The sequence below is a fragment of the Microchirus variegatus genome (assembly GCF_963457635.1).
Source record: "Microchirus variegatus genome assembly, chromosome: 17".
Lineage (NCBI taxonomy): Eukaryota > Metazoa > Chordata > Actinopteri > Pleuronectiformes > Soleidae > Microchirus > Microchirus variegatus.
The window spans coordinates 12,398,229-12,413,081 of NC_139818.1; the positions used below are offsets into that span (position 1 = coordinate 12,398,229).

The window sequence follows — 14,853 nt, forward strand, 5'->3', positions numbered from 1 at the left end:
TATTGGATTATTTCATGCAAGCCTCCTTTTATTTGTGCTGTTTAGTGGAATGGAAATAAGCATTATTTTTGTGCAGCAGCCAATGATGTCACAACTAAGAGTCAATGATGCAATAACTGGCTAAAAATATAATACAATGTTGAACCTTTTTTTTATACAATAATCAGGCTTCAGATTATTAGATCCTGAATATTTGGCATTGCAAGTGTTGTGCTGCCCCCTACTGGCAAATGATGATAGATGAAGTCCACGCACTATTATAATATGAAATGAAGTAATCTGTAACAATTTAGGTCACCTTATTTGGATTTATAGCTTAATTGTTGACAAATACACATAAAGAAAAAACCTATAGTGGAGGATTATTATTATGTTTAAATTAACACATTTTACTAACCCTAGATTGGAGATGATATAATAAGAACAATGCCATGCAAAACTTTTATAGGATATTTAAATAAAATGTACAATAGGTTAAACAATAATTAGTTATTAGCTAGTTTCAGTGACTGGGCGGTTTTCATTTGAGTTTGCTTGTACTTTCAGAATCCCACCACAAGGTGTCGCCTGTGTCTTGTGCCAAATTAATAAAGGAACTCTCCGCATGAGCTGCACTGTGCTCTTAGGACTGACGAGCTGCATGCACAGGTCTTATTCTGTAAAGGATAGTTTAATTTTTGTCGTTGTTGTGTTTTGTTGTTGTTTTTTGTTGTTGTTGTTGTTGTTTTGTTGTTGGAAAACACGTAAATGAAGTGGTGAAAAAGTCTCAGAAGTGTTGGTGGTCGAAGGAGCTGTCCACGGACTCGTGGTGCTGAAATCTCTTTTGCTCCTGCAGCAACTGGCAACTCATTAAATTTCTTGTTATATCGAACAACAAACTCTTCTTTAAGTTCAGTCAGTATATTCGAATGCCTTATCGATCCTCTGCATTTTGTCTTTGATAATTTACTTTTCTGTTTAGTTTGTGAGTTATATGTGATTTACTATCTGCCATTTAGTATTCCAAAGATTAGTGTTTACAAATATAGGGGATGTATTTGAATATGTTTTATATAAACTATTAGCATTGCATATATCCCCACTCCACGTTTATATACAGTATACGCCAATGCATGAATGTGAAATGTGACATTTACAACAAATCAGGAGTCACATAGTGGATATTAAGAATTGTTTTTTTCTTGTTGGGGGGCTGTGATGCACTCACTGGCTCTCATTGGTTGAAGTGATTGCTGCCATGGTTGGAAATTAACATAAATGAGGCAAGTGACGAAGGGATCAGCTGGCAATGCATGCGTCATAGCTCTTGTTGAAAAAGGGGCAGAGATAATAATGGTGTAACGTATAGCGGGTTAATGTGCACCAAAGACCACGAAGTCAGTGGTGGTCGAAGAGCTGAGCGCAAAAGTGCCACAGGTGATAGGAGACATGAGCACAGAGGTGAGAGTCTTGGAGCGTCGTATAGGTTCCTCAAATAAGTGAGAAAACCGCTCCAGACAAAAAACGTTGCCATGTGAGATTAGCGACCGAATCCTCATCTGCGCGGTGCAGAAAGTCTGCGAGCTCACCATCACGTCACTCCTCGGATGATCATGAAACAATACCGGACGGGGCTGAGGCGAGGACAAGTTGAGGCAGCGGCAGAAAGGCTTCTCCACTGATGAAGCAGCCAAGTTCCTGTGCGCCTCTTCCTTCTTTACGCACAGGCGAAGTGAGGACGGAGAGCATCACATCCATGTAGAGGGCGCACCAATGAGTCACCAGAGGCGCTGAGAGATCAGTGGCAGCGGACAGAAGAAGCACAAGAACTATTTTAAAACTTACATACAAACAAAGAACAACAACAAAAGCACACTATGGATGGACAAGGAGGAACCTCTGGTTTGGCTAAATCAGCCGCCGTAAAACTGTCCGAGATGGGCCAAAGGACCAAGCAATTAGGCACAGCGATGCGGGATCCTCACCGGCAGAGACGGATCATATTAGTGATTGTTTGCGTGGCTCTCCTGCTGGACAATATGCTCTACATGGTAATCGTGCCAATTATTCCAGACTATCTCGCTGACCTGGAGAGTGAGCAGTCGGAGCACGTCCACGTCGTCCTGCACCCCAACACTTCAGCAGCCAACAGCACAAGCCAAGACAAAAGCAACAAGAACAATTTAGATGTCCAGATAGGAGTGCTCTTTGCGTCCAAAGCCATTCTGCAGCTGATAGTCAACCCGCTGTCGGGAACTTTCATAGACAGGGTCGGATATGACATCCCGCTTTTAATTGGACTCACTGTCATGTTTGTATCCACCTGCATCTTCGCTTTCGCGGAGAACTACGCCACGCTCTTTGTGGCCAGAAGTTTACAGGGTCTGGGGTCTGCTTTCGCGGACACGTCCGGACTCGCGATGATTGCTGACAAGTACACGGAGGAGGCAGAGAGGACCAGGGCGCTCGGCATCGCCCTGGCGTTCATCTCTTTCGGGAGTCTGGTGGCGCCTCCCTTCGGGGGAATCCTGTATGAGTTTGTGGGCAAGAGAGTTCCCTTCATCGTGTTGGCATGCATTTGCCTGGCGGACGGCATTCTGGTGCTGACCGTCATTAAGCCGTTCTCCAACAGGACTAGAGAGAACATGCCGGTCGGCACGCCCATATACAAACTCATGATTGACCCGTACATAGCAGTGGTGGCCGGGGCGCTCACAGTGTGCAACATCCCGCTGGCCTTTCTCGAACCCACCATCGCCAACTGGATGGAGAGCACCATGCACTCCTCCCAGTGGGAGATGGGCCTCACCTGGCTCCCAGCCTTCTTCCCTCACGTCATCGGTGTGTACATTACAGTCAAACTGGCAGCGCAGCATCCACATTTACAGTGGTTCTACGGAGCTGTAGGTATGGTTATCATAGGCGCGAGCTCCTGCACAGTCCCCGCATGCAAAACTTTTGGGCAGCTCATTGCGCCGTTGTGCGGCATTTGTTTTGGCATTGCACTCGTAGACACTGCGCTGCTGCCCACGCTGGCGTTTCTTGTAGACATGCGTCATTCCTCCGTGTACGGTAGTATTTATGCTATAGCGGATATTTCATACTCTGTTGCATATGCTATGGGTCCTATAGTAGCCGGGCAGATAGTGCACAATCTCGGCTTCGTGCAGCTCAATCTGGGTATGGGTCTCGTCAATGTGCTTTACGCACCAGCTCTGCTGCTGCTGCGCAACGTGTGCCAAATGAAACCGTCCCACTCCGAGAGAGATAACCTGTTAGAGGAGGCTCCGCAGGGGCTGTACGATACTATCAAGATGGAGGAGAGGAGAGCTAAAAAGAAGGGCTACAGTTCTGCTGGAAACTGTCTGTCAGTAGATGAAAACGGGTTCGACCCATTCAAAGCACAGCGGTCATTGTCAGAAGAGTCGTCCGGTCAGGAGTTCACTTAGACCGGGTGTCACTCTTCACCGCCCGCCCCCGATTAACATTCCCCCTGAAAAGATTTGGCTATGAATCTAGTGATTTTAAACTTTTATGTCAGTACCGATGTGCAATATAAAACACCCGGTCGCCACAATCACGGTTGTGTGACGCGTTTCCCAAAGTTTATTTCTCTCACTGTGATTTCATTGTGTCCAACAAAGTCTCTGTATCGTTTGTCATGGACGTGGAGTTTTGTGAGAGGTTTCTGTGTCTCAGTATTGTAAAATAAATAAATGGATTCATGTACACGATTATATGGGACCAACTATAAAAAGCACACTTCCCCTCTTATACAAAAAATAGCCTCTATTTTTTAGTCTCAAGGCCTTTATTTCATTTTCTTTTTTAAAAAATGGGCCTGTATTTTATTTTATTTCATATTTTTTTTGTTGGTTGAAATTAAAATAAATGGATTTTGTACATATGCGGATAAAAATGCACAATGTAAATGTAAAAGAAAACTACGTGGACCTCTAAAACTGAGAGAATGTGCGTTTGTGCGCGCGCGCGTGTGTGTTTGTAAGTGATGTGTGAACATAATTTTTTTTTTGTCAAGACGTAGATATTGAAGTCAGTCTCCTTAAGATGAACATAAATGTAGGCTGTTCTGTCGTTTTAATAAATTTGTTTGGATCTGTGACAGTGGTGCTTTTCATTTTTAGTCCTTGATTAAAACAAACAACAAAAACATCCTTATTTCAAGCAAAAAAAAAAGAGAGGAAATTAATAGTTTGTGTTGTAATAAGCAATTAAATTAAGATTTCAACAAAAATATGTCTGGGAGGAATTTATATGAACGCTGGAAATAATACACAAAGTTAATTTGATCTCCACCAGTTTTGTTTTAACAAGAAAACACGCAAATAAAGAGAAAACCATGAGTTTAAAACTCCACATGAACCAATCAAAGTGTTTGTGCGCACCATGCTGACACGTGTCTTAAATAACTTTCAAAGTCATTTCTGCTGACCTGCACCAATGACGAAGCCAGAATCAGAAGCCTTTCTTGATGATCTCATGTGGGTGTGGGAGGGTGAGGATGAGGAGGGGGCAAGCTGTCAGATAATATGTTCCTCGAATAGGTGTCGATGGGAGGAGTCTCGTAGCTCGAGGGCGGGTAGGTGGACGCACCTTCAGCATATCTTTTTTTTTTTTTTTTTTTTCACTTTTCCACGGCGCGCTTTAATGTGGAGCCTCAGCCTTATGGCGAGGCGTGGGGACGTGGGAGCAGTCACAAGAGGAGCTCCATCACCCTAATATGGGATTTCACGGCGCGGACGTGGGAGGCAACTCGAACACACTTCATGAGTCCCACGCCGATAAGACATAAGGTAGGCGACTAACTTTTTTTTCTTTCTAAAGTCGATTTTGTATTAAAATAAATCTCCTTAAAGTCGAATTAGTTTTTCAAACATTCTTTAGTATACTTGATTTCCTATGTTTACAATTTCACATTTATTCTAACGTTATATATTTAGTTTATTTACTTTAAAATGAACCTGCGTTCTGAATAAAAACACATATTGTCCTGTCATTTACTAAAGAAAATATTTAACTTTTAATAATGAAATTGCACAAACATGTAAATATGTGTGCTGTGGTGAGCGAAGAGGCGCAGCGACAGAATCCAAGGTCAAGCAGTAAATTACATTATAGGCAGCAAAATGAGGAGGAATGGACGCCATGCTATGTCTGACAGCACCGCATATATATATATACGTCCATTTGTCACCAGATCTGCTTTTATTTACTGAGCTTTACTTTGTTGATCGTCTTTATCAAATGTTTCAACATTTTTTTTGGGCAGGGAATCCTGAATTCATTCCACTTCTAGAGTTTTCCACAGCACTTTGTCTTGAGTGGACTCGAACGCAAAAATGCCAGTCCTAGAGAGAGAGACGTCCAGAGACCGAGGCAGCCAAGTATGAACATAATATCTTCTTGTTTCTGTGGTGAAACTGTTGTTGTTGTTGTTGTTTTTCTGCATTCATTCACTCATTCAGCATCAAGTTGCCAGCTGTCGCTGTCCGAGGTGCTGAAATGCAGCACTGTGGGCTGCTGCAATGTCACTAATTTACCACTAGGGAATCAAAAATGACCAACCTGGATTTTCATGCCTCAGTGATGTGAAACATCATTTCAAACATCTTTTTTTTTTTTGCACAGTTAAGAATTCCTAGAACTCATAGCTCCAACTTAACTCCAGTGTGCTGGTCAGAGTTATCACATTAGGTCAGAAAATATCCAGTTTGCAAATGATCAAACTTCAAACATAATTAATTAGCATTATTCATCCTTTCAAAAAACAAGTTGTCTAGTCCCAGGTGGCCATGGAAATTATTCTCAAACATGCCCTGAAGCATTCAAGATCAATTATTAACTGTGTTTCTAATAATAAAAGTGTAAAGAAAAGACGTGAGGGAATCATCTTTTTAATGAAAGAGATGCAAATCAGCTCCTGTCCTCTCATTCATCTCTGTTTATTCCACCTCTGTTACGGCGGCGTCAGGTGTTGCCGAAGGTCCCGGTGCCTCCGCTGAAACAAACCCTGGACATGTACCTGAGGTGTGTCCAGCACCTGGTCACGGAGCAGCAGTTCGTCAAAACAAAAGCCATCGTGGAGAAGTTTGGAGCTCCTGGAGGAGTTGGAGAGGCTCTCCAGAAGAAGCTGTTGGAGAGACGGGACAAGACCACCAACTGGGTAAAATTCACATACAACAAGGTTCAAGAGAAGTGTTGCTTTTTGCCATATATGTATTTTAAGAATTGCTTTTATATATGTATACATATATAAGCAGTTCATAAAATAGTTGAAAAAAAGAGGAACAGCACACAATAGTGATTTATGATGCCTCTGCTCATCCTTTTGTTGTCTGTCCTCCTGCATCTGATCGGTCAGTCCACAACTCATCCAGCTCAGTGAAATCCATCACACTCCCACTCTCACACTGACACTCTCTCCCACTCGTTCTTTCATCTGGCAGTGATACACTGTAATGGGCTTCTTTTTTTTTTTTTACTCCATACTGCCCACAGGTCTCCACTTTGAAAGTAACCACTTGAGTCGAAAAACATTTACAAAACAACACAAATTGCATGTTTGGTGTGTGTGTGTGTGTGTTTTTTTTTTTTATTCAGGTCTATGATTACTGGCTTGAGGACATGTATTTGAACAACAGGTTGGCTCTGCCGGTCAACTCCAGTCCTGTCATGGTGTTTCCCAAACAGACTTTCAGAGATCACAAAGACGCCCTGAGGTAGGAGCTGAACAATAATAATAATAATAATCATCATAATTTGCACATAGTGAGTCAATTAACTTTGCAATTTACTGCATGTGATAGCATAATCTATCAAGTATATTATGAAAATGTAGTGTAAGACATGAAAAATGTATATCTGCAACAAAGGACAACAGACTAGGATACACAACAAATTCAGCATTTAGAAACAAATGCATTTAATCTTACTATTAATTTCTTGGTTAATTAATGGACTTAAGTAAAAAGTGAAGTAAAAATCATGTTACTTTGAGTGGAAAAATGTCTGGATTCAGATATCATAATAACATAATGTACCTGCCTGTCACAGATGGGTTGTAAACCTGGGAATCCCTCACCGGGCTTTGGACACACCTGGCATAAACCAATGATGTTGTGTTTACATTGACGTCTGGTGATGAAAATCTGGCAACTTAATTCTCAATTTTTTTGTTTAAAAAAAGCATTTAATAGAAGTTAAATCCAAATCCTTAGTGGTTGTTTCTTAACCTAAATGGAGGCAGATACATGCACCTCATGTCAGATTTGTTGATGTGATGCTCAGTAAAATGTCTTCTACAGTTGCATTCACTTTGTGTCTCCTCAGTCCTTTAAGCCACTGTGGAAAAAAAAAAATAAAAACACCAGATAGTAATTTTCAACTACTGATTCCTGCACATCATCACTAACGATATAAAACATACACGTGGTCCAGCTCTGTAGCTCTGCTGACAGGGTTTATGATTTCCTCCGCAGACACACACTCAACATCTGCATTACAGACTCAGACAGAATCACTGGCACCATGTCTCGGGCCAAATCTCTGCCTGTTATTAAATGAGCCGTGGTCAAAGCAGAGATTACACCAGTCCGTCCAGCCCTATAACTCACCATTAACTTTTGTCAGCTCCGTGGGGCACTTAGTGAATATTTCCAGAGCACCCTGAGCAGCTGGTTATTTACTGACACGGTCACTTATTAGATTGGGAGTGACAGGGCCAAGCTCTCCACTGAGACTCTGCTAGTCAGGCCTTCGTCTTGGGGTGTGGTGCACTGCTACTGCTGCTGCTGCTGCTGCTGCTCCTTTTTGTATTGATCCAGCTTTGAGCGTAATAACAACAAGACAAATGACACACAACATGAGCTCTGACACTGGCTCTGTGTTTCCCTATTTGCCCACAGCGCCCACTCACACACAGAGACATGCTTCATTCTCACAAACACAGAAAAAAACCCACAGCTGTAATCCACTCATTTACCATAATGTGATTACCGTACGCCCTTTGAGAGATAAGACGACGCTGTCTCTGATTATAATCACCGGCTGGTTACAGTAACTCTGCGTCTTCTTGTCTTTTCTTGTAAGATTTGCAGCTCGTCTCATCAAAGGACTGCTGGAGTATAAAAGACTCATTGACGAGTAAGTTACCACAATCTCCAGAGGGGAGTTAGTAAATGGAGGGTGAAAATGAAATGAAGAGTAACGATGAGACCTCAGAGAGCTAATGTGAAATTGTGTGATTGTGTCTGTCAGGCGAGCGCTGCCTGCGGATGTTGGTCGTGGCCAGTTAGCGGGAACCCCTCTGTGCATGGAGCAGTACTACCGCCTCTTCACCTCCTACCGCTACCCGGGGTTGAAGACGGACGCGCTGAAGGTGCAGATGAAGGCAGCCTCGTCAGCAGAGGAGCACATCGTCGTGGCCTGCAGGTCTCAGGTCAGAACACCGTCCATCACCCTCAGACTGGAGAGACGTTTGAAGCTCAGTCACATTTCAAAACTGAGTCTGAGGGAAAACATTTTAATATGATATTCAGTTTGTCAGTACATGTCAAAAGCAGAGGTGGTCATGACTTCAAACAATTAAATAGGATTTTTTTTTTTCTTTTGATATTTTACTTGACAATACAACACTGGTTTGTGCTGCAGAATATAACATTTCCCTTGGACCTAAATGCAATGCAAAGATCATGAGGAAAATCTGACATTTGTTTTTGGTAAAAACTTGATGCACATTTTGCATTACCGCAAATACGCAACACTTTGTGCTATCGGAAAAATTTGTGGCTATTATGGTCATTTTCAGTGTCGAATCAGCGCCTTTGTCACCAGGAGAGGAGAGAATTGGAAAAACACCTGTGCAAAGTTTAAATGTTTTTTGGTCATTTAAACAAAGACTTAAATACTTATAATTAATATTTAAATCTGTTTTATACTGTTCAACTTTCAAAATCTGGTGTTCATGTACAACTACATTGTTTTCTCTTTTTCGAAATTTCTAAACAAACTTTTGGTTTTTCTTCATTTTAAATTGTTAATGCACTATGTTAATATGCAGTAAATTGTAAATAACTGCCAGATATTGAAAGTTATTCTGGAAAAATGGACACAAACACTTTCAAAAACATTTTCTGACCCTTTTAGGGGTAAACTAAGCCAAAAAAAAAAAAACACGTCCAGATGGACATTTTGAGGCTATAAACATACTATAAACATGTTTTGAAGGGACTTTTAACAAAGTCTCTAAACTCTCTAAAAAGGGCAAGTAAATCATTAAACAAGTCCTGTTTTACTGACCTCTGTTACTGGTTGCAGGAAACCAATTGACTGATATTATCAGTGGCTGATAATATGGGATAAGACAGGCAGGTCTGAGCATGTGTGTCTGTGACACAAGACTTATTGGGTTTTAGGTAAATGGTCATGGATGCAAAATCAACATTTCGTGTATCTCACTTCAACACAAAATGTCCCATGGTGCATATGAATGACCACATAACAAGGCATAGTTAGTGGGCAGTCTTACAGTGAAATGCTTCTGGGAACTATCAATCTTTGGCACGTAAGAGGCCGTCCCTATGGAGATACAAGCGTTAAATTGAATTACTGTTGACTGACTGTGCCACTTCTGCGGGAGCTCTGACCAATCGCAGCAACAAAGCCCAGTGATCATTTTTGTTTCTAATATCTCACATGTATCTTGGCGACACAAACATTGCACCATAATCACGATATTTGGATGCAACATGATGATGTATATTGTGTATATTTTCTCTCTCTAGTTTTTCGTGTTGGATGTCGTCGCATGTGGAAAGCAGCTCAATGAGACAGAGATCTTATCCCAGCTGGAGAAGATCTGGAAAATGACGGAAAATCCCAAGGAGAGATTTCCTCCTTTTGGTATTTTGACGTCTGATGGGAGAACAGAATGGGCACAAGCCAGGGATGTGCTCACTAAAGGTCTCAGTTTTAACATGTTGGATGATGTCAATGATTACTCGATGGAAAATTTAGAGAATACAGTATTTTATCTTCTTCCATGCAGATCAAACCAACAGAGACTCTCTGGCTCAGATTGAGAGCTGTCTGTGCGTGGTTTGTCTGGATGAACCAAGCGGCCTCGTGCCCAGTGACACCAACAGGGCCCTGCTGATGCTGCACGGCGGCGGCCATGAGAAAAACGGCTCAAACCGTTGGTACGACAAGTCCATGCAGGTATCAGACCACGTTCAAGGCGATTTACCTCTCAACAAAAAAATAGCTTACTCCAGATTTGTTAATCCAGATTGTCTCAGTTTGCCATAGGAATGGACGGGATATGCGGAGTGGTGTGCGAGCATTCGCCTTTCGAGGGGATAGTTCTGGTGCAGTGCTCTGAATACCTGATGAAATATATGTAAGTAAGGCAAGAATAGGACTGCGTATTGATTTAAAATGTTCAATACAGTATTGATGTGCACTGATTGATAAGAGCCTGACTGTAACGACACAACATGGAAAAACATGTTAATCCCCATCTTCATCCTCTTCTTTATTAGCTTTGTCTCTAGTTTAAACTTCCTGGATGACAGCCAATCATGAGCTCTTGTTCAAACAGCACTCATTGATGCTGATGAGATTAACTCCATACTAATATTTGATAGCCAACATGACATCGAGTGGACGTTCAACATCCATACCACAAAAGTGTTTAAGTTCAATACCCTGCCAGAGGCAACATGTAACTGCAGAGTGAATAAAATGTTGAAGACTTACTGTAAGTGTAAGGGTTTTTTTCCACACAGAACAGGGAGTCCCTCCAGGATGGCGAGTGCTTCCAGCGTCAGAGAACTCCCTCCTCCAAAGAGGCTGTTGTGGAAATCCAGCCCACACATCCAGGGCCTCTTAGCAGCGTCTGGAGAAAGACTCCAGAGGCAAGAAGGACAAATGTCAACATTTCATTCAAAGTCTTTTCCAAGACGTGAGGTCTCATCATTTGTCTTCTCTTCTTCAGGCTGGTGAATGATCTGGACATGGATGTTCTCACGTTCAAAGCTTATGGAAAAGAGTTCATCAAAAAGCAGAGGATGAGTCCGGACGCATTTATACAAGTTGCCTTACAGCTTGCATTTTTCAAGTAAAATAAATAAATATGCTGTGCTTCAATTGTATTAAAGTTAATTCCAGTATCCTTTCAAATGTGCTGATATCGCCATGACCACGTCAATGATGTTCTCAGATGCAGAGGAAGACTCGTGCCCACCTACGAGAGTGCGTCCACGCGGCGTTTCCAGCAAGGTCGAGTAGACAACATCCGCTCTGCGACTCTCCAGGCCCTGGCCTTTGTGAAGTCCATGACAGACGACAGGGTCACTTTCACCGTAAGTCATTTTTCTCACTTTGACCCCAATTACTGAGCGACTCCCATATTACTGCTCATCACACCTCCTTAAAACAGGTGCGCCTGGCAACACCAAAGCCCCAGTGTCCTCATTCAAACAGATGATCTCCCTGCAGATTTATTGGATCAATGAAAAAAAAAACGTGTTTTCTGGTTTCATTCTCCAACAGGATTCAGAGAAAATGAAACGACTGCAGGATGCAGTTAAAGCCCAGACAGATTATACAATTGCAGTAAGTATTTGAAACCAGTTTTTAGATAGCAAGAAGTCCTCATGTTGGGAAATGTAAAGAGTAACTGCAAACTGTAAAGCCTTGCTTTTTGATACCGGGGCTCCAAAAGATTGTATTAGCACTGACTAAAAAGCAAACATGTCTTTCAGGCTGTTACAGGAATGGCAATAGACAATCATCTCCTCGGGCTTCTGAGGATCTCAAAGGAGCTCAAAATGGAGAAGCCAGAAATCTTCTGCGATGAGACGTATGTGGCCAGTAACCGATTCATTCTCTCCACCAGTCAGGTAACAAGTAACTCTGCTATACTCATCTCTTCAATCTGAGAATTCATTCTTCTAAATGTGTCCCAAGCATCAGAGTTAGATGATACATGATATACATGCATGTTAAGATTAATACCTCAGCCTGATAAAGCTTTGAGGAAAGATTTTGAATTCTTTTGTTCCTTAAACACTTAAAGGTACAGTGTGTAACATTTGGATTTCCATTTGGCAGAAATTGAATATAAATGACACTGATGTTTTGGGAATGTATGAAGTTGTTTTCATTACCACAGAATGAGCCCTTTTTTATTTACATCAGGTCTTCTCTGTGGTGGTCGTACCAAGTTGACGCAGTTATTTGCACACACTGTACCTTTAAATGACCATCTTCAGTTTCTCTTGAGTAAACCAGCCACTTTTAAAGTTTACACCAACCTTAAAATGATGCTTATTCTACTTTTTCAGAAAGATAACTTCACTATCCACAGCACGTTACCTGCCAACTGAAGTCAAGCCTGTGACTGTCCATCATCCATCTTCCATCCATCTCATCCTTTGATTATGAGAATAACTGCACTGTCTGTGTTTTGGTATACAATGGCTTTTGTTTTGTTTTTAATTTAATTTTAATTCAATGTTGTTATAATGATGTATTATTATTATGTACTGTGTAATTGTATGCATTTGCTGCAGCTCATGGGGATCCAAATAAATGAAACTCAACTTTGAGGGTTGCTTGGGGAAGAGTCTATGATCAGTAAAAGTGTTTAACATTTTTATTGGTCTTTCTCTTGGCTAACTGAGCTGTGTCCTCTTGTCCCTAAGGTTCCGACCACTGTGGAGATGTTCTGTTGCTACGGCCCCGTGGTGCCCAACGGCTACGGCGCATGTTACGACCCACAGTCAAACCACATCCTCTTCTGCGTGTCCAGTTTCTGGGAGAACACGGAGACGAGCTCGGCCGTTTTTGTCAAAGCCCTAAACGAGGCCCTGCTGGAGATCAGGGACCTGTGCAATAGATGCTGCAGCTCTGCAGCTACCAAACTGGCTGATAGCAGCCAGGGAGGCGGCCAGCCTCGTAAATCAGGGAAGTAGAAGCCATACTGAGGGAGCATAATCTACGCAGCTGCTCCTCGCTGTACTTAGATTTTAGCTTTAGACTCAGTCATTGAGATGCCTTTGTGTGTATTTGTTGTTATTTGTGCAATAGTTTTACCTTCACAACAAAATACAAAGCCTTAATACAAAAACGTTATTTTGGGTCATCAGAAAACACGAGAGGTAGAAATTGACCCTTCGTTACCTCAGCAGACTAAAAAAATGGACTAGTCTGCTGCCTTTAGGAATCTGAAGCCATCTCTGCTTTGTAGCACTGATGTGAGGAGAGATTCCTCAGTCAGAGAGTGAATAAACTGTGTGACCCTCAGTATATACAGACGGGTGACAAATGAGAAGAGTTACAGGTTAACGACACCTGACATCCACAGGACACGAAGGGTCAATGAGCAGTTTGAAGAGAATACCTTTTGACACATTGGTATTCCTCCACATTAATCTAAGATTCATGACACATAGTGACCCAACATCCCGCTATTTTTTTTTTTGTCACCCCTGGTTTTGAGCCTTGGAATAGTTAAGAGAGACCCGCCCGCCGATCTAAGGCTGCGAACAGGCTCGTATGGAGTCAGCATGTCTGTGATGTATTCAGAGGCTAGACCTTGACGAGCCTTAAAAGTGATCACTAAGGCTGAGGTTCTACCTGGAACAATTTGGTTCTGAAAAACCCTTTGCTGAAGAAAGGGTTATTGGTAACACTAATGGTTCCAGTAAGAACCATTTTGATCCAGAGAACCCTTTAAAACCCCTTTCCCGAATAAAGGATTTTAAAAGGGTTCTTGGTGGAACCTTTATAAAAAGGTTCTACCTGGAGCCAAAAAGGGTTCTCCTATGAGGACAAGCCGAAGAACCTTATATGGTTCAACTAAGCACTTTTATTTCCAGGTTCTGTTAAAAAGCAACCAAGTCCTGTGCCCCTGATACCAAAACAGGATTTAAGACGGTCGATTAAAAAGTGGTGATCTATGGTATCAAACGTGGCACTTAAGTCTCACAGAATTAAAATAGTGCTCGCTCTATGTAGAGGGTAGTACTATGGAAAACTCTAAAACCTGATTTCTTTGTCACCTGTCTGTATCTCACACATACACACCTGTAGAGTAGTAACGTCATAGACGCAATAGATTTGTATGTCAAAAGTGTACTTTAGTAAGTGTAGTCTATCAGGACGTCCTATAAATGTGATCCTGTTGATGTGTTCCACTTTGTGTGCTGCTGCTGCTGCTGCTGCTGTGTTCACAACAAACTGGATCAGTGTTGCTCTTAGATCCATTTTAAAGTTGTTTTTTACATTGTCGTGTAAAATCCTCCACCGACATTAGTGAGTTGCCAAAGACGCTGTGCATAATGTGAAGTCCGTGTGAGGAGGCACTTTATTGAAAGCGATGAATGAAAAACATAGATATAATGTGTGCGTGCGTAGAGAGAAAATGTGATATGGTTTCAGTGGCACAGTCGAAGTCGTCTCGTTGCTCCGTGTGTGTGTGTGTGTGTGTGTGTGTGTGTGTGTGTGTTAGAAATTACAGCAATAGTTGGTCACGTGTAGAATCTAACGGCCAGTGCTTCTTTATTAACAAGATACAGTCCAGTGGTGACTATAGGTGAGGCAAACCACTGTGTTCATGTGTACAGAAGTGCTTTTTATCTGCACTTAAATGTGAAAACGAGGGTCGTGATGTGTCGTCGTCCAGTAGGAATTGTGTGCAATAAAATAACTGTAAGTGCAGTGAGGGTTATATATGTATATGTGCAATTTACTAGATCACTTCATAAGATGCATGGAGCTTACTATGTGTGAAATTAGCCACGGTTCCTTTTCAGAAACCTTGGAGAGACATTATTGCATGCTGTTAGTCGA

At 41.9% G+C, this 14,853-nt stretch overlaps 2 protein-coding genes across 2 annotated transcripts; both read left to right on the forward strand.

Moving 5' to 3' along the window:
• Positions 1-1,860: 1,860 nt before the first annotated feature.
• Positions 1,861-3,428, forward strand: slc18a3b (solute carrier family 18 member 3b; the record flags this gene model as incomplete). Its single annotated transcript, XM_083903348.1, is given in 2 exon segments — positions 1,861-1,876; positions 1,879-3,428. Coding segments are annotated over 2 exon segments (1,566 nt in total).
• A 1,911-nt stretch (positions 3,429-5,339) lies between these two features.
• On the forward strand, positions 5,340-12,974 carry chatb (choline O-acetyltransferase b; the record flags this gene model as incomplete). The annotated part of the gene is made up of 14 exons (XM_083904086.1): positions 5,340-5,384; positions 5,972-6,163; positions 6,601-6,719; positions 8,089-8,142; positions 8,257-8,437; positions 9,783-9,960; positions 10,046-10,215; positions 10,296-10,396; positions 10,785-10,913; positions 10,994-11,116; positions 11,219-11,360; positions 11,551-11,613; positions 11,763-11,900; positions 12,705-12,974. The coding sequence occupies 14 exons, from the start codon at positions 5,340-5,342 to the stop codon at positions 12,972-12,974; spliced, it is 1,905 nt and encodes a 634-aa protein (XP_083760212.1).
• Between the last annotated feature and the right edge of the window lie 1,879 nt (positions 12,975-14,853).